The following is an 18,548-nucleotide window of genomic DNA, read 5'->3' on the forward strand; positions in this document are numbered from 1 at the left end:
ATCAAGTGAGGGGAGGGTGCTTTCTGCTTAAGGGGCCATTTTTAGAACTTGAAAATTGGTTACATGTAATTTTACAAATGTAATTATGTATGTATCTCCTGTATTACGCTGTTTAAAAAAGCAAAATCCTGGCCATGCATCTCTGGTTGCCTCCGGGTGAATCACCTGTTTCGGGAGAGGTTTGGGGTTTTGCACTTCCACCCCAAAGGTTCTGTGGCAGCTAAGCCACATCCCTGGCACTTTTAACTGAAGTTACTGGATGCTTCAGTGCCAGGAGGGATGCAGAATGTTTACCCTTTTCTACCAGCCCACCATGAAAGTTCCTTAAATCAACCAGAGTCTATATTTAGCAGATCTTCTGAAAATATAGGCAAACTTTAAAAAAGGGAAGAGAAAAGATACGGTTGCTTTTAATTCAGTGAGACAGATGATGGCCAATAGGTTAAGGGCAACATAGAAAGGACTTGTTCATATTTTACATTACTAGGGAGCCTCTGAGACTTAACGAGATTTAAGGGACTACTGGGGATGTAAAGCCAGACAGGACAACACCCCCCCACCCCTCGGGGTGGACAGAAAATCTCAGGGCAGCTCCCCAACACCACTTTCAGGGAAGAAGCAGGACAAGGAACTGCCTGTGAATTTGAGAACATCGAGCTGGCCATTGCTGTTCTAACAGGTGCAGTGATACGGTTTAATTGGGTTTTTATAGGTCCTCGAATGCACACATTACTCTTGAAAGATAAAACTAAGCTATAATATCGCAATCACACTTTGGTTCAATTAGCCTCTAAGTGGCCGACCGGGATTCGGAAAAGAATCCGGCCTCCAGTCGTGGGAGGGAGAGCTCAGTTCAACTCTTCCGCAGCTGAGAGACTGTCTCTGCACGGGGAGGCTTCGTTCTGGCGATCAGGTGCCGGACGGACTCCGTTGCTATTCGAAACGTTTCATCGCAGCCGGAGCCTCTCCAGCCTCCAGTGGCTGCGAATTCAAGAGTTCATTCTACCCCGCCGGCCTCGGAAGTCTTCGGCGCATCTTCTGGCCCGGGGCTCCCTAGGCTGCAACTTCCTCCCTCGGGGAAGGCGAGGGGGCGGCCCCGGGTGGGCGGATCCCGGAGGCGGTCTCGCAGGCAGGGCATTAGAGCGCAGGTGGCTCCGGCTGGGAGCTGCAGTCGGCCGCGGTGGCGCTTCGCGGGCTCCGTGCGTTGAGGCGAACGGGAGGCGCTGGTCGCGGCTTGGACGCCCCCTTCTCCGCCCGCCAGTGGGGAGCCCCGGAGAAACTGAGGGCCTTCACGGAGCACGTCCCCGGAGCCGGGAGGCGGCGGGAACCCGTCGGGGGTTTAATTCCGGGTGCGACTGAAGCATGGGGAGTCCGCGCCTTCTCCACGCCGCGGGGCCTCGCTGACCAAGTTTCCTCTCGGGAAGGCGAAAGGAGCCGGAGCAGGAGGACGCGCGCCGGCTGCCCAGCCTGCTCTCCTCCGCGCGGGATCTTTCCGAAAGGACTTCTGGCTTCTGCCGAGGGCGAAGTTCAGCCGAAACTTTTCCCGCTGCGGTGAGCGGGGATCCAGCCTTGCTCTCTGCGCTGAACTTTCCAGCGGAGAGCGAAGGAGCGGGCCCTCCAGGCTGGCTTGGTATGGAGGTCGCCTGTTGTTGGTTTTGCCGGGTTGTATCGCAGGCGCGCACCTGTCTTGCTGGAGCGGCGACTCCTCCGCGGAATTGGCAGCCAGAGCTCTTGCCATGGGAAGACTCGGGCTCCTTGGGAGGGCGAAGAAGGCCGGTCGGGAGGGCCTTGGACGCTCTCCAGGACCGCGCCACCTGTGAGCCCAGCGCCTCCCGCCTTGGAATCAGCCGGAGGGGTTAAAGCGAAGGCAGGAGCCGCCCGGGAGGAGGCTGGCCTGATCCGCGCCCTCTGCTGCGCCTTGCCATGGCCGGCTTTCGCCCCGGCCTGAGAGACACCTTGCTGAGCCTTCTGCTGTTCTTGCTGAAGGCTCCAGCTCCTGCTCCGGCTGCATCCAAGGCCGTCGTCTGCCAGGAGATCACCGTGCCCATGTGCAAGGGCATTGGCTACAACCTGACCTACATGCCGAACCAGTTCAACCACGATACCCAAGACGAAGCTGGCCTGGAAGTGCACCAGTTCTGGCCCCTGGTGGAGATTCAGTGCTCTCTGGATCTGAAATTTTTCCTGTGCAGCATGTACACGCCCATCTGCTTGCTGGACTACGCCAAGCCTCTGCCGCCCTGCCGGTCAGTGTGTGAGAGGGCCAAAGCTGGGTGCTCTCCTTTGATGAGGCAGTACGGCTTTGCCTGGCCGGAAAGGATGAACTGTGATAAGCTGCCCGTTCCAGGAGACACCGAGATGCTGTGCATGGATCACAACCAGACGGAGCCTACAACCTTGCCCCCATTGTTTACCAAGCCCACCCGCTCTTCCAAAGGAGTCCACAAAAATCTCACCCCACTAACCAGTGGTGACTGCAAGAGAGTATGCGCCTGCAAAGAGCCCTTAGTCTTCATTTCCCAAGAAACTCACCCGCTCTACAATAAGATCGAGACTGGCCATGTGCGCAATTGCGCCATTCCTTGCTTCCAGCCCTATTTTACCCAAGATGAAAAAACCTTTGCTACCTTCTGGATCGGCTTGTGGTCCGTCCTTTGTTTCATCTCCACTTTCACCACAGTGGCCACCTTTCTGATTGACATGGAAAGGTTCAGGTACCCCGAGCGCCCGATCATCTTTTTATCAGCCTGCTATCTCTTTGTATCCATTGGCTACATCATCCGGCTGATTGTGGGCCATGCCAATGTGGCCTGCAACAAAGATTACAACCACATACACTATGAAACCACAGGGCCTGCCCTCTGCACTGTGGTGTTCCTCTTGATCTATTTCTTTGGCATGGCAAGCTCCATCTGGTGGGTCATCTTGTCTCTTACCTGGTTTCTGGCAGCTGGGATGAAGTGGGGGAATGAAGCCATTGCTAGCTACTCACAGTATTTTCACATGGCAGCCTGGCTTCTTCCAAGTGTAAAGTCTATTACTGTTTTGGCCCTGAGCTCAGTCGATGGGGACCCAGTAGCTGGGATCTGCTATGTGGGTAATCAGAATGTGGACAAGCTGCGGGGTTTTGTCCTCGCTCCGCTGGTGGTGTACCTTTTCACCGGGACCATGTTTCTGTTGGCTGGTTTTGTATCCCTTTTCCGAATTCGGAATGTGATTAAACAAGGGGGCACAAAGACGGACAAGCTGGAGAAGCTGATGATTCGTATCGGGATCTTCACTGTTCTTTACACTGTCCCAGCCACCATTGTGGTGGCTTGCTACATCTATGAGCAGCACTACAGGGAGAAATGGGAGATGGCTCAGAATTGCTCTTGCCCTGGGGACAAGTCCAGACCGAAGCCTGACTATGCTGTTTTTATGCTCAAGTACTTCATGTGCCTGGTGGTGGGCATCACCTCTGGGGTCTGGATTTGGTCAGGCAAGACACTGGAGTCTTGGAAGCAGTTCACAGGTCGATGCTGCAGGGGAGGGAAGCCCATGAGCGCCACCATGTACAGTGAAGCCAACATAGCACTGACAGGCCGGAGTGGGCTTGCCACTTCTGCTTCTTACCACAAACAGGTTCCCCTGTCCCATGTGTGAAAACACTTGGTCAGTAGGGGGGCAGGTAAGCACCATTCATCCTAGGGCCCATCTGGAGCCCTTCTGGAGTTTTGTTCATTGTGGGCCTTCCGGGTTTGCCTCTGGTCTAAGAAAAGGGAAGGAGAAGACCTTGCATCTGGACAAAGGTTGAGACTGCAGAGTTGGTAGAAGGCCACTGTGCCCTCGTTCAAGGCATGTTCAATCCGTGGAGTCTGCAAGACAGAGTGAGAGTACAGGATCAGGGAGGATGAGATATGTAATTTTTTTCTGTTCAACCTGCTTAATTCAAAATTAAAACAGCTCTTTTCACCCTTTCCTTGACCACTCTGAGAAAGCTCAGAATGTGTAAGTTGAGCAGATCACAAATAACAAGAAATTTGAAGTTTAAACACTTCCTAAATTTCTATTTGACAACTATCCTTTTTAGCAAGCAAACAGTGCAGGCAGACATGTACATGTTTACTCAGAAGTAAATCTTGTAGCTTTCATGGAATTTTACCACAAGACTCTTAGTAGGCACCTGCCAGTTTGAGAAATGTTCCTCCAGGCAGTGATTGTTCATCTACTACATTCTACCAATAGTAATGTAGTTATATATCTATTGAAGCTACAGATTCAGATGAAAAACAAATTTAATCAGTTGAAGGGGAAGGACTACTTTAAAATGACCTGTTGTGACTGCAGGATTCTGCAGAATCCAGTTTCACCTTTTAGTTTGGCTGGTGTTAAATATACCCTCATCCTTTTTACACTGGTCTTTGCCAGATAGCCACCTAAGACAGGGAAGTGAGTGTGTCTCCTGTGTGGTTGATTTCCAAACAATAATTGCGAAGGCAACCTGCTTGCTTTAGAGTTGATATAGCAACATATGCAGCATATGCAGTGTAAAATCTTACGAATTAAAGCTTATTCTCACTTGATAAAAGCAACACCTGGCAGGGGAGATGCAGCTTGTTTGATATTGATGCCAAGTGCAGTGGGAATTAGTTGCCTGCAATTTGGCAGCAGGGCAGCCTTAAGACAGGGCAAACATTTCCACTTGCTGTCTGTCACAGATTGAATTGGCGTGAAGTTCTTGGCTGTTCAAATTTGGCATTTGGCTCTCAGGTAGGGATAGAAAGCAAATTTCCATCCCTTCCTGACTGCACTGTTAGGAAGCAAGAACACTGGTTCCTCTGTGAACATTGATCCCTTGGATCTATCTTCCAGAAAGTGGTGGTCATATCCTTAAGCAGTTTGTAAACCACCCGAAGTTGCCGCCTCTTACTAATATGAAACACTGTTAGCAGTAGCCATAATCAGCAGGGAGAAAAGTCTCATTTCCAAATGTTAGCAATTTAAATATACACTACAGGGAGTATATTGCATGTCCCTGGAAAGTAGATTGCAAGCTTTTAATTCCTTTTTAAAGGCCATTATTTCTACGGATGGTTTATACCTACATGCCTGTGATTTGACTTAACTCTTCACAAATTTCATTCTTTCCCTGCTCATTGAGGCCATGGTTTTTAGTTTACCACAGAGATAAATCTAATTGAATTCAGTGAGACTTACTTCTGAGTAGACATACATATGTTGCTAGAAATGCTTGACGTGGACTGATTAATATTTCCAATTCTTGAGAAAAAGTTTCAAAAACACACCCTTAGATATTCTCAGATTTCTAAGAATTTTAGAAAGATGCTCTTTCTAAACATTTCTAAATGTTTCTTTGGTGAAGTAGCCTTGCTTTTTTATACTACTTTATTGAATATAATAGTCACCTTGCACTTTAAAGTTTTCACCTGAACCTTCCAAGGATCTCTGTTGTTTTCCCAAGAGTTTTTGTCCCAGTAAGTTAACAGAACTCATGGCCTTCTGTCTCTGAGGCCAGCACACTTGTGCACAGAGGAGAGAAAGGCACCTATGGGTCTTGCCAGGACCTGTCCTAAGGTCTAGGAAATGTCTCAGCAGTAGAATGTCTATTTGTTGTTGGGTGTATGTAGGCTGGAGACTGCCAGAATGAAGAATCTGGCTTTTGTTTTCTAGGAAGAAAACCTCACAATGCATTCTGTCCATAGTTAACTGAAAGCAAGTAGGCCACTCGAAAGGGTCACGTCTGGTTCCTGGAGCAGATGGTTATGTTCTAAGGATCAGATGTTAATGCACACCTAAAGTAGAAGGAGCCTGAATGGAGGTTTGACCAGGAGGTTGCAGAAACTTGGCCACAGAAATTGGGGGCTGGATTGGAGTTAGCAATACTTCGCCTTGTTCCACCAGAAGCTGCTGAGGCAGAATATTGATTGCCTTTGTTCATGGTTCTACAGTCGGTCAGTTCTGCACATAATATATGAACTAGTCCAGCTGGCTTCTCCAACTGCAAGCTGTAACTCTTCCCTTGAATCAACTGCCCAGAAGAGAAGACCTGCATTTTCTCAGTTGTGTGACACTATAAAGACCACAGAGCTTATTTGTGAACTTGAATCCACCTTATGAGATGCTCTCCAACAGAAACAGTTTAAGCTTGACGGACTATGAACTTACAATTGGAGTATCCCTTTTCATTTGCATAACGAATTCTAAACCACAGAAGCTTATACAATCTTTTTTATTTGGTTTTGTTTTGTTTTTCCTTTAAGACTTCATAAGACTCTTTATGGCCCTTATTTCATTAAATAATTGAAAAGATCTTTAATATAACCCAAATAATTACTGATAAAATAATTACAAGGTTTTTGAGAATTACTTGAATGAAAGAACTGAATTCCTAAAAACTAGCATAATTGGGGCCTGGGTGCTGCTTTCTGAGCTTTAAAACATTCCCAAATCAGGCAAGTGGCTGACTCTGAAGGAGCTTTTCCATAGGTAAGTTGGGGACTTTTAAGTGACTGCACAATTTATATATCTTTTTATGTTCCTTGAAAAGATCCCAACCTGGATTAACTTGCATCAACCCTGCTAGCCACATTGAACTTGCTTTCAGTCACCTACTGAATGTTATACCCGAAGAAGGAAATATTAATCTAGTGCTGCTTTTCAGAGATCACATTGCACATATACGTCCTTTCTTTATGCAGTGCTGCTTTTATTTCTCTGATAACAAATTAAGGTGATGAGAGTTAAGTAGAAGATCCTGCCTTGAAGGCAGAGAAAGAATTTTGTTGGCTTCTTCCAATGCAGAATTCTGACATTGTGGTGCTTATTCACCAGGGCACAACAGAAAATGATGTATTAGGCACATGGATTTGAATGTTTGGTATGGAACCGAAGACCATTCTAGGCCATACAGCGTTGAAAACATGTAGAGGCCATATTTGATTTTGCCTTTATGATACAAGTCCTGGCTGCTTTGCCCTGGCATATTTATCCCATTCGCTTTCAAAATAGGACTGTTGGACCCATTACCTCTGTGTTTTATACATTTTTATTCTGTATTCAATAGGTTGACTTTTCAAGATAGATTCTGAAGAGCAGTGTCACTAATTAAATAACTTGGAGAGTTTCATCTTTAGACTTTCAATTTTGAACAGCAAAGCTTTGTTCACCTTGACAGATGGTCTAAAGCCTGGTAGCACTAAATATTTAAATCATATGTAGAATTGCATCAGAAAATTAAATGAATTAAAACACTAAATTCTATTGGTGACTTTACATTAGACATGCTTTAAGCAACTCTACTGCATTATTCAGTTTTATTTCTTACAAATGGGAATGTATAATAGAGAAGATGCTTTCTTTTAAAACATGTTCTATAGATTCACTGCCCTTTCTTAAGAGATGGAAAAAAGCTCAGCTTAACAATTCTGGAACAGTATTAAACTCATACTTAAAATCAGAATTTACTCTTGTAGCCAAAGTTATGACTTGGATAATATTTACTTGATTGAAAATAACAAGATTCATTTGTTCTATCCACTAGTTATTTGGTGTCTCAACCAAAATTCAGACATTTGAGAAATCTGGAATTTCAACTGAAATGACTTACCTATAGTTGTTCCGTGTACTGTGTGGGCACCCAGGACACTCAGCCTAGAATAATTGACTTCAGTCCCAACTGTCTGAAAAGATCTGTGTCAAAACTGCCCAAGATCCACTTTTGTTCCTCAGGAATGTCATGGCACTGCCCAACCATGTGGACAAAAGTACTTAGTTGAGAGTTGCAAGCAACTTAAATCTGATTGCATTAGATTTGGAGAGGATTCCTACCATCCATTTAGCACATCTTTTTTCTCAGTCCATTCTGATATAAGAGGAGTTAGGGAAGATACCACCCATTCAAGTATAAAATTAACCATCTTGCTACACTTTCTGGAATTAGATCAGATGTGTCTGTGTTGAGTTATGCCTGGTAGGGGCAATTGCATGTCTTGTCAAAAATCTGAAATAGCCCTCTTAACCTGTCATGAATAGCAGGAACGTTTTTTTCCACAGGGCCCTGCAAGGCTGCTCTGTATTTAGGGCCCCTCACTATCCAACTGCACCAGTTTATTTGCAGCTACCCCAGACACTGTTTGCTGGGATATCCCCACTCCAGCTGATTTTAAGTATAGTTTTAATGGAAGAAAATGGCTGCCTGCTGATCTACTGTCAATTCTGAAGAAAAGCTAGGTGGCTGGAGCAGCCTCATAAATGTACTTTCTGTCTGTTGGGTATTTGGTAATGCTTTTAGCACTGCAGTAAGGTTAAGACTGCACAAGCCTGCTTCTGTGGTGGACATTTTTGGAAAACAACTTTTTCTCAGTATTCAAATAGGCTTTTTGGCCCCCAAATCTAGGGTACTAGGAAACAAGAGTGAGTTCTAATTCCAGATGGAAATGTTTGCTAAAAATGACCAATCATAGAGATTTAATAATAGAACCAAGTATGTATAGTTACAGCAATCTTGACCTTTCTTCCAGTGATAAGGTAAGGCCACTCATGAAGATATGATCCATGGTGGTATCCTGAATAACTTTAGACTGACAGGGAAAGGCTACAACAAAATTAACAGCATTTGAAGTCAACCTAAAGTGTTGCACTCTTTTCCACCGGGCAGTAAACTTGGGAACTGAGCACACATCCATCTATAGAATTTCATGGCTGAGGGGGGCTTTGGTGAATCAATGTTACATGCTTGATGCTTTAGGAACATTACTGCTTCCTGTAAGCAAGCTGAAAAGGCATGGCTTAAAAAGTAGAAAATTAACAAACAGTATGCAAGGCTTTATTTCACTGTAGAAAACTGTCAAGTACATTATTAGCTTTGAAAATAAAGGTTCTTCTAAGCAAGGTGTTACAGGGTTTCTTTAAGGTATTGTGTACTCTAGGATCAAATTACTTGTAGTATAATATGTAAAAAGCTGTATAATTGTCTTCAAATAAATATGTTTGTATATATGGAATCTCTAGTGTGAATATCAGGGGTTGGGAAAAGATTGTACATTTTTGTCAAAACAATTTGAAAGCTGTAGATAACAGGACGAAAGTTTAGGGCATCAAATCATTGTATTTAAAGTTGGATTCATGCTTAGGTCATACTGCTCTTTCAATTGTGCCTTGTGGAAATGAAATTTTTACATACTACTTGCAGAATGATTATGAACATGCCAAAAGGTTAAACATAAAAATATGTAAAAAGCTTTTTTAAAAAAGAAATGGACTTCAATCTGTTACTTAATAAACATTTAAACATTATAGTGTACATATTTAGGATATTATTGTTTAATATGGGACCACAAACTGACTTACATTTTTAAAATATGGCTTGGATTACTTCCTGCTGTACACAATAGACCACTGTGATAAAAAAAATGGATCATGTCCTTTAGAAGTCTGTATCAAAGCCTAAAACTGGTGGTAAAGGAGAAGCATAAGGTATACAAGACAATCAAATCATTGACCCAATACAATGTCCATTGGGCTCAGTTGTTTAAGAATACTGAATCTTAAGTTTAGGTGCACATGGTGTAGTTTGAAAATATAAAAAAATATTTAGAGCCTTTACTAAATAGACACACCTCCCTCAAAGTAAAGCATAATTGTGTTTTTATGGTTTGTGATTATGATGAATAAAAAAGAAAGTCACTTCACTACATAACTTTCTATGTTCCAGCCTAGAAAAAAAAAGTCACCTTTCTCCTAAAAGTAATGCCCTAAAGACATCTTTTTAACCTAACAAGTCAATGACAGGAGATGACTGTTTCCTCTTGAATGTTGGTGATTGGGAAGACTTCATGTAGACGAAGGAGCCAATGCCAGAGAGAATATCCAATGATTTACAGAAAGGAACACAAATTTTCTGGGAAGTAGGCTGCACTTGCGCTAGGGCAGACTTCAGAAAATTGTCAGAACATTAGCTTTAACTAATAGTCAAACAGTATTTGAATTAGAAACAATAATTACTGTTCTCTGCTTTGCATGCCATCATGATCTTAATATGCAAAAAATGCTATTTGATGGCAACTGAGGGAAGGGCTCTTATGACTGCAGAGAAGTCCAGGACATCGTGTTCTCTGGTTTCCAGCAGGAGAGGTTCAAAAGAAAACCTCTAGGTACATCTAGAAATGTCCATACTTTAACTGCATATTTTTGAAACAGAGCCTAGAATCTGGTATGGTTTAGTCTAAACATGGAAAGCTATCTTCAAACTTGGGCTTTTACTATACATTACAATGAGAAGCCAAGACAAAGTAATATGTCTACAAACCCAATTATCTCCCAAGTTTACTAAAAGATACAAATGCTTTTTTCTGTCACTGAAGAAAGGTATCTCTGACTGTGGCTAAAACAAAACGGAAATGCTTCTCCGTGGAAGGAAATCCTTTGGGTCAGACGGATTTCGAAACAGCTCAGGAAGAGCTCTCAAATACAAGGAAGGAAGAAAAGAGTATGTTCGCTTTTGATAATGCTCAGATTAATAAACACAATGGAGCTGTGTGAGAGACATGGCTTAATTTATAGATGTTGACGCCTTGCCATTAAGTAGTCTTGCCCTCATCAGTGGCAATAGTGAGAAAAATTGTACTGCAAATGGAAAATATCATCTGGATTCCCTGTAAAAACTTCATGTGCTAATCAAGCCAAGTTAACAAACAACTTTCCAAGGAACATCTGGCCCACCTGCTCTCTGGAATAACATTCCCCAGACAGTTGTTTGGGTCCCACCCTGGTGATCAGATATCGTTGCAAAATTGGCTACTCTCCCAGGCCCTGCGTATGTTCTTGTGTTAATTTGTTACTTATTCTTAAAAGTGAAACTGGTCCAGAATCATGTGGAGTCAGGTAGTCTCTAAATTGTTTGTACCGATAATGATGAACCGGTAACTCTGAAGATCATCGCTCTGACAATCAGCTGCTGGGCCCTTCTGCTCGACCCAGCTCCATACTGACCTTTACTTCCTGCTTTTGAAGCTCAGCTGCATCGCGCGGCACAGTGGATTGCTGCACGTCAGCTGAAGACACAGGGTGAGTGCAGGAGTGCAGAACAAAAACTTTAATGCTTGGTTCTGCACAGTCTCAATGGATATATGAGGGGAACTTCAGAGGCCAATGACCTTGTTGCCACTGAGCATCCTTCTCTCCACATTGGTGGAGAACTTGTACCTTTATTATTTTTAAAAATCAACATTTGAGTTGTTTGGAGTTGAGTGGCATCAAGTCAAATCCAACAATAACTAACCCTGTCAACCGATTTTAATTTTGTTTTATTTTTTTCCAATCATAAAGAGATTTTAATTTTGGTATCACATTCCTTCACTCTTGATAACAATTTGCTTATTCTGGAACAGGCTTAATAATCAATCCATTTTTATTAGGTTATAGACCAGCAACAGGCTTAACATATATTCTATTGCTCTAGTCTGTTTACTTACCTATCAATTTCATTTTAAGAGGTTTCAGCATAGAATTGCCTTGGTGACAAAATAAAATCACTCTCATGTAAAAGCAATTTAGCAACTCAAGTGTTGGAATCTTGACTTATTGAACTCCAACTAAGCACATATGAATGACTGTTTGAGGTTGCACTCCTTTTAAATATTGTCTTCATACAAAAAAATAGCAGGTTTGAATGAGCTTATTTTGAAATTTGCATGTGCATGATGGATTCATAACTGTTAAGAACATTGTGCATCATAAGACCATCACAAGCTACGGTGGTGCAGTGGTTAGAATGCAATACTATTGCAGGCTACTGCTGCTGGCTGCAATTGGGCATTTCAATTCAATTCTCACCGTTAGTATTAGTATAGTACAGTACAGTAATATAGTATACCTGTTTTTCCTTTTAAATACGTACTTCTGATTTTAAATATGTACTTCCCATTTTCAGCTAAAAACACCATACCTTCCCTGTATTTTTCTGCTTCATGGGTTTCCCAATAATTAAGGACAGCAACTTCATTTAAAGATATTCAAATCTTGCCTTCAGAGTACAGCTGTGTAGTATTTGGATGTGGAAGGGAAACTGTTTCAAATCTACCCTGGGGCTGCTCATTTTATCTGTCAGCAGCTCCTTGAAGAAGCTTCTCCTTTTGCTGGGGCTGCCCAGAAGTCATACAATCCTAGGAAAATGTGTGTTGAGGTTGAAGTGTTACAGAAGTGGCAACAGAGTAGCTTTCCAATTTTCTGTCCAAATACTGCATACTTCCACTTCAAAGGAAAAAGAAAATGGAGTTGAGGTACCGGAACATCTTGGTAGCAATAATCCCAAAGGTGCTTTTTAAAGAGACAACTGGACTTTCTGGTTTTTCTTTGAAGATGTTTCGCTTCTCATCCAAGTTCTTCAGCTCTGACTGGATGGTGGGGAACGGAAGGATTTATATTCCTTGCAGACAGCTGGTCATTTGCATGAGACAACTTGGTTTATCTGTGTCCCCAGGGTCACCAGAGTAGGACAAATGGGTGTGAAGCCTTCTTGGAACTGCTGAAAAGACTGTGTTGTAGACTAGAGATAGACGATGTTGTATCCAGGGGTGGGATTCGAATTTCTTAACACCGGCTCTGTGGGTGTGGCCTAATTTGTAGGTGTGGCTTGGTGGTCATACGACTGGGTAGGCATGGCTTGTATGTAAATATTATATTTATGTAAATTGATTTTTTTTTATAAAAAAAGAGCAACTTTTACCCCAAAACAGGCAAAGCAGGTAGGCTCACAGAATCACAGATTCACTTAGACATCTATCTGCAATTGGCAACCTGAATCTACACTGAAAAGCTTCAGTCCTAAGGAAGGTTCGGCTCTGCTTTTAGAGTAGCTAGAAAGCAAGAAATCCAAGGATTTCCTGCTTTCTAGCTAATCTTAATCTCCCTGCAGAGCAGAACAACTGATGGTTGAGGGGGGGGGGGAAATAGCAACTTACCAAATCAGGCAAGTTGGATGACTCGCATGCCAGCTAAGGAGTGAGGGGAGGGGAGGGGAGGCGGGCCAGCCTGTGGAGTGATTTGCTGGTTCTCCGAACTGCAGACAATTATAACATACGTGTCTGCAGCATTTGCAAGAAATCATCAGGTGTGCCACCTGGACAGCTGACAAGCGCTGCGCACGGGTGCCCGGCATTTGAAAATCCTCATTTCCTGCTTTTTCAACCTCAGCTGTGCCGCACAAAGCAGCTGAGGAGGGAAAAGCAGGGAATAAAGGACAGTCTAGAGCCCGGGCAGGCGGGTGGGCTAAACACCAAGCCGGTTCGGTGTCAGCTGCTCTTTGCAGCTACAACTTCTATAGAACCAGGCCAAACTAGTAGCATCCCACCCCTGGTCGTATCCCTCCCCCTCTGTTGAGAGAGGGCTGTTCTATTTTGACGTAGATGGCTTTTTTGACCCTCTTTCAAACCTGCAGTCCTCTGTCCAAAATGTGGCCTTTGCCTTTTAAATGCAGGACTGCTGAATCTTGTCCTGGTGGGTTTATTCTATGTTGTGCCATGCATTCATGAAATGGTTGCTTTGTTTCCCCAATGTACAGCTCTGCACATGGCTCACTGCATTGTACTGCATATACCACATTGCTAAGTTTGCGTCTGGGTGTTTTATCCTTGGCCCTCTCTAATCTACAACACCGTCCTTTCAACAGTTCCAAGAAGGCTCCACACTCATTTGCACTACTCAGGTGACTCTGAAGACAGATATACCTCCAGGTGGCCTCAACAACCCCTAAAAGAATGCAAATTACCAGCTGTTTGCAAGGAGCATAAATCCTTCCATTCCACACCATCCAGTCAGAGCTGAAGATACAGTTGCCCCTTGAAAAAGCACCTTTGGGACAGCTATGACCAGGATGACAGAGAATCTCCATAGACTCTTGGTAGCAATACCTGCCTTATTAAGATTAGGATGAGTCTGCTGACCCTGCAGTGTTTTTGGAATCACATGAAAAAAATTTTTTTGCAGAGGCTCCTCTGATCTTTTTTTGGTTTCTTTGCTGGCTGCTGTGTCTTTATTTTAACATTATTTTATGTTGCTAAGTCAATATAAACCACTCTGAAAATCTTAGCTTAAGACTGAAAGAGTACCTATTGAAAAAAATGAAATATATTGATGAAATCCAGCAGGTGCTGCAGCACACCATGTCAGAGGAGCAGGCCGAAGGAAAGAGGAATGCAGGAGACACAAAAACAACGGCAGCTGAGTTCTGGCATTCAGTGTTTTGATGTGCACATTCCTTGAGGGGGAAAATGTAACACAAACAAAAGGACATCTTCACTTAATTAAAATAGAGTTTATTATTAGCTTCTTTTTTAATACAAACATGACAAAGGAAAGCCACCTGAAGGTGTAGCATTTATTTCAAAGTTGAATTATAATCAATACCTGATGCCACAGACTGGGGCTGGTAGATTAAAATACTGTAATGAGACTAACAATTTGAGTGCTGCTGAACACTCAAGAAGCAAGCTTGGTTCATAATTAAATAGACAAAAAGAGTCAAAACTGTAAGAAGCACTGCCCAGTGGGATGTTTTAAAGTACAAACCACTTAGATATTGTGACCCAGAACTGTGAAGACCTGTAAATACGTTTTCTGTTCTTAAAAAGAACAATTTTATTTCAAATTTCTGTTCTTAAAAGAGCAAATTTAGGAAAAGCCAATATAATTTTACTTCAGAACAAAGATAATTAAATGCTAGGTTCTAAGGAAAAATAATTCATTTTATGAATTGAGAACAACTGCATCTCCCTCATCAGGACCAGAGTTTGACCGTGGAATTTAAAGCTAGTTGGAAGCATATAATAGAAGCAGTAATACATTTACTGTTTGTACTGGAAGAATTTAGTCGATCACCATGTCAACTCATTTGTTAGGGATTTCAGGGCAATTCTGTTCAGCACTTCAAGAAAAGAAAGTGTATTGTGAAGTCTGTCCCTTTCACAGCTTGACTAGGAATATATAAGATGCACCAAAACTGACAAGAAATAGACCCCGAACCATTTGTTTACTTACTAGCAAATGCAGAACACCATTCCTTTGCTCCTCTCCCTAACATTTCCTTTTGCCGTGACAATCTCAAATGAAGAGATTTTGTTTACCCTTAGCAGATACTACTCAGCAACTCCTTGTCCCAAATTGACCACCAATGTACCAATAATTAGGGAAGTTTGAAGTGTGCGTACTGAAAGAAGGGGAGAGAAATCTTTGCTTGCTAATGCCACGGCTTCAGTTCCAGAGTGACGTTTCGCCGTATTAGCATGAAGGCTGTTGCACTGACTTGGAAAGGCAACTGCAGTTGGGTCCTGGATTACTGAAGAGGAAAGAACATTGTGACTATTTTGTTAATGTTCAAAGTCTAAGTTTTAAAACTAGTCATTATTTAAAATGCAGAGAGCTCACAGCTATAGGCCTACATAGTAAGCAAACATCTCTGGATTGAGGAGATTAGTTTGGAGAAAAGGGAAAAAAGACCCATTAAAAGTTTCTGCACCTCTGGATTTTAAAGGAAGTGTTCCCCTTTGACAAGGCTCCATCTTTTCTTCCCCACTGAATTAAACTCCTCCTCCGGCTCTGAACTTCCTTGGCGTATTTTTGCTCACCCTGCCCTCCACGTGGAAGACACGATCACTGCTGACTGGTGAACTTCGAATAAAGGTGTTGTTCCACTTGTAAGGATGCTGGTGCCAGTGTTGTAGCTTTCCTTCTTGATCAAGAGAGGATGGCGTTAGAACGGTGAATGCCAACTAGATTATCAGCACTGAAGGACCGTCTCATAGCAGCTTTTGACAAGTCTTTGTATTTGTCCTCACACAGCCGGGAGATAGCCTACAAAGCATTTGTTTTAGTGTTATTGGAGCCAGCAAGATTCTGAATTGGCATTAATATAATTGCATCACCTATGTTTTCACCAGAATATATAGTAGCCTTTTAAATTTAAAAAAACAACAACAACCTATGCTTATATTAACATTTTCCCCCTGCAAAGAATTATCAAATAACCAGGTTTTGGAAAATTTGAAAGAGAACAGGTGATTTGAGCCGTACCCTCCTACATGAAGAATGAGGGAAGACAGGAAGCACATCCCACTCTACATCAAGTTACTGCATATGTATTCCCAATCACTGGGAACTGTGTTTTACTTTTTCAGGAACACCTTCCTTGAAACAGAATGAATGACCAATGCTTTTTTTTGTAAAACACCAATGTTATCCTAACAAAGACAAATATCAGAAGAAATATCAAGAAGAAATATCAGTCATTAGAATTTCTAAGGTACTTCATACTGACTTAAGCATCAACACGGATACTTGAAGGAACTCTTATTCATGTCACACCAAAAATACATTTCACAGGAACAGACAGAAATACCCACAGTTCTACCATTACCATTTGAACTGCGGCTGGTAATTTTCTACTACATTTCCACTCTTATGGTCATGCGTTTTTCCTACAGGCTGAAATCAGTAACAATATATGATACCCTTTGGGATGGTAATGCAAAAGAACTTCCAGCAACTGCTCACAACTGGCCTAACTTGGGAGATCCCATTTCAGCATTCTCTGAAGCTGATAAAAGTTAGGCACCCTTAACTGGGAGCAAGTTCTTATTACATATAATAAGACTAAGTTCTCAATAGATACACGAAGTCTTTATGATAAAAGTTATTAAAGTCTCCCTTAAAATGTATGGATTCATCGGGTAGTCATGTGCAATGAGATTTAAATTGGATACTTCACGTGGTCCTTTAAATTTTGATCCTAATCTGAAGAATTACAGCCTCGAAAGTGGCAAATGTAAGGAGCATCAGAGTTGCTAGCTAATATTTCTAAGTATGAACAACTCTAAATTTCTAATGCCTTATTTCTAGCCTTTTCTGCATTGTGGAAACAGGATGCACACCTGTTCTCAGAATGGATTATCTGTATATCAGCTAAGACGTTAAAGTCCCAAAAGCTTAGTAAGTGACACTAGAGCAATCAACAGCCACAAAACCAGCAGCTATACAAGCTAACTGCCCCGCACAAGTCTCACACTATTACCTCTAATTTCTGTGCTCGCTCTTTACTAAGGGGCTCTAGCAGAAAGCACAGATTGTTGTCATCTGCTAAGGAGCGAAGGTCAAAGTAGTATTTGGCATAAACACTGGCAGGAACGTTGATATTGAACTGCAGCAGCTCCAAAAAGTGTCTTTCCATCTCATTCCTGGAAGAAAACAGAAGAGGATGACAAACAGAATGCGGTTCAGCTAGAGGCAAAGCAAGCCCTTGGTAAAAATGCTGTTTTAGAGCCAAAGCATTTTAAAGGAATAGAATTAATGTATTAATACAGTTAGAGGCAGGGCACTGTTTGAATTCTGGTATTTTAAGCTAATGAAAAAGATTACATTCTGCCACATACTCTGACCTTTTCTTTATTAGAGTTCCAGCAGCACAATTCATACTGCATTCTTATTCTCACAAGACCCTGCACTATAGTTATCAGATGAAAAGAATGATGTGTGCTGCTGATTAGCTCTGAAGAACTTGCAGGCATTTTCACCAGGTTCATAACAGGAAGAGAGTACGCTGAAGTGGGAGAGGGCCGACAAAAGGAGGAGGCATATCACCACGGCAACAAATGGATCTCTGAAGAGCTGCTGCTATTATTTGGGTGTAAAAAGCCTCTCGAAGCAACCTGGATTCATCTCCATCAATAAATAAATAAGCAAGCAAGCAGCTTTAGATAGGCAAAGGAGTTTTCTGTCCTGAAACTCCTAAGTGGTTACTTTATCAACCTTAGCTGGCAAGGGGAATTTTTTCAGTGATGTTAATTTTGGCAAAATCCATTCTATATATTCAGATCTGTAGGTCAGCACTTCTCGAGATGGACAGACTCAGAAAAAAACAGAAGCAACCTAAGACATCACTGACTACCCAAATTCATACAATATTTTAAAATGAACAAGTAGATAGTACAGGTAGTCTTGGACTTACAACGGCAATTTAGCCTGCTATTTTGTTGCTAAGCAATGCAGTCGCAAAACCCAACTGCACTGTTTAGCAGTGGTAATCCCTGCAGTTAGAGTTGCCTACATTTCCAGTTGCCGTCATCATTAACCAAATCCCATGGTCAATAGGCCAGGCAATTTATTACCAACTTCCCACTACCATAAAACAGAAGATTAAGTGGCTGCTGCTGAACGAAGGAGGGAGCAGGACGGCATGAGGGAGGGGCCTATTACAATTTGCCGCAGCCAACTCACCACAGGGCAAGAGATACACTAATATCAAAGAAATGGTGGAATAGAATCATTAAAGAAAGGATGCAAAAGGAGGGACAAAAGAAAATGTGAATTACAAAAATCTAAAATAATTTTTATTTATTTTAAATAAATTGAATTGTTTAATTGTCCCATGGTGAGTTGTCCTGTGGTGAACTGGCCATGGTTAGTTGCCCCATTCTGTGCGGCAGGTAGGAGAAGGTAGGCAAGGGGAAGCGTCAGAGGCGCAAAGCAGGGAGAGTGAGGGTGCCAGGGGGTGCACA

The 18,548-nt window shown here is 42.5% G+C and overlaps 2 protein-coding genes across 3 annotated transcripts in view; one reads left to right on the forward strand and one right to left on the reverse strand.

The window, feature by feature from the left end:
- The first annotated feature begins 1,145 nt into the window (after nt 1-1,145).
- On the forward strand, nt 1,146-9,297 carry FZD5 (frizzled class receptor 5). Its single transcript, XM_087919656.1, has one exon. It carries the CDS (start codon nt 1,924-1,926, stop codon nt 3,643-3,645), a length of 1,722 nt encoding a protein of 573 aa, XP_087775782.1. The 5' UTR covers nt 1,146-1,923; the 3' UTR covers nt 3,646-9,297.
- A 5,002-nt stretch (nt 9,298-14,299) lies between these two features.
- The window catches only part of CCNYL1 (cyclin Y like 1), a 34,122-nt gene continuing 29,873 nt past the window's right edge, over nt 14,300-18,548 (reverse strand). Inside the window, exons 9-11 of one of the 2 annotated variants that reach the window (XR_003374784.2) lie at nt 17,066-17,228; nt 15,624-15,849; nt 14,300-15,334 (exon numbers count right to left, since the gene is read on the reverse strand). Coding sequence is in view for 1 of the 2 variants with exons in the window: in XM_026707771.2 (XP_026563556.1) it covers nt 15,733-15,849; nt 17,066-17,228 (280 nt within the window). In the remaining variant the exon portion in view is untranslated. Of the gene's footprint in view, nt 15,850-17,065; nt 17,229-18,548 lie in introns of both variants that reach the window. The other variant, XM_026707771.2, reaches the window with a different exon arrangement.

The sequence above is a fragment of the Pseudonaja textilis genome, chromosome 1 (genome assembly GCF_049901715.1).
Source record: "Pseudonaja textilis isolate UNSWEBS1 chromosome 1, rPseTex1.2, whole genome shotgun sequence".
Classification (NCBI taxonomy): Eukaryota; Metazoa; Chordata; class Lepidosauria; order Squamata; family Elapidae; genus Pseudonaja; species Pseudonaja textilis.

What these genes read in the sequence shown, in the direction of transcription:
- FZD5 (XM_087919656.1), top strand. Translation starts at nt 1,924, where the DNA reads ATGGCCGGCTTTCGCCCCGGCCTGAGAGACACCTTGCTGAGCCTTCTG.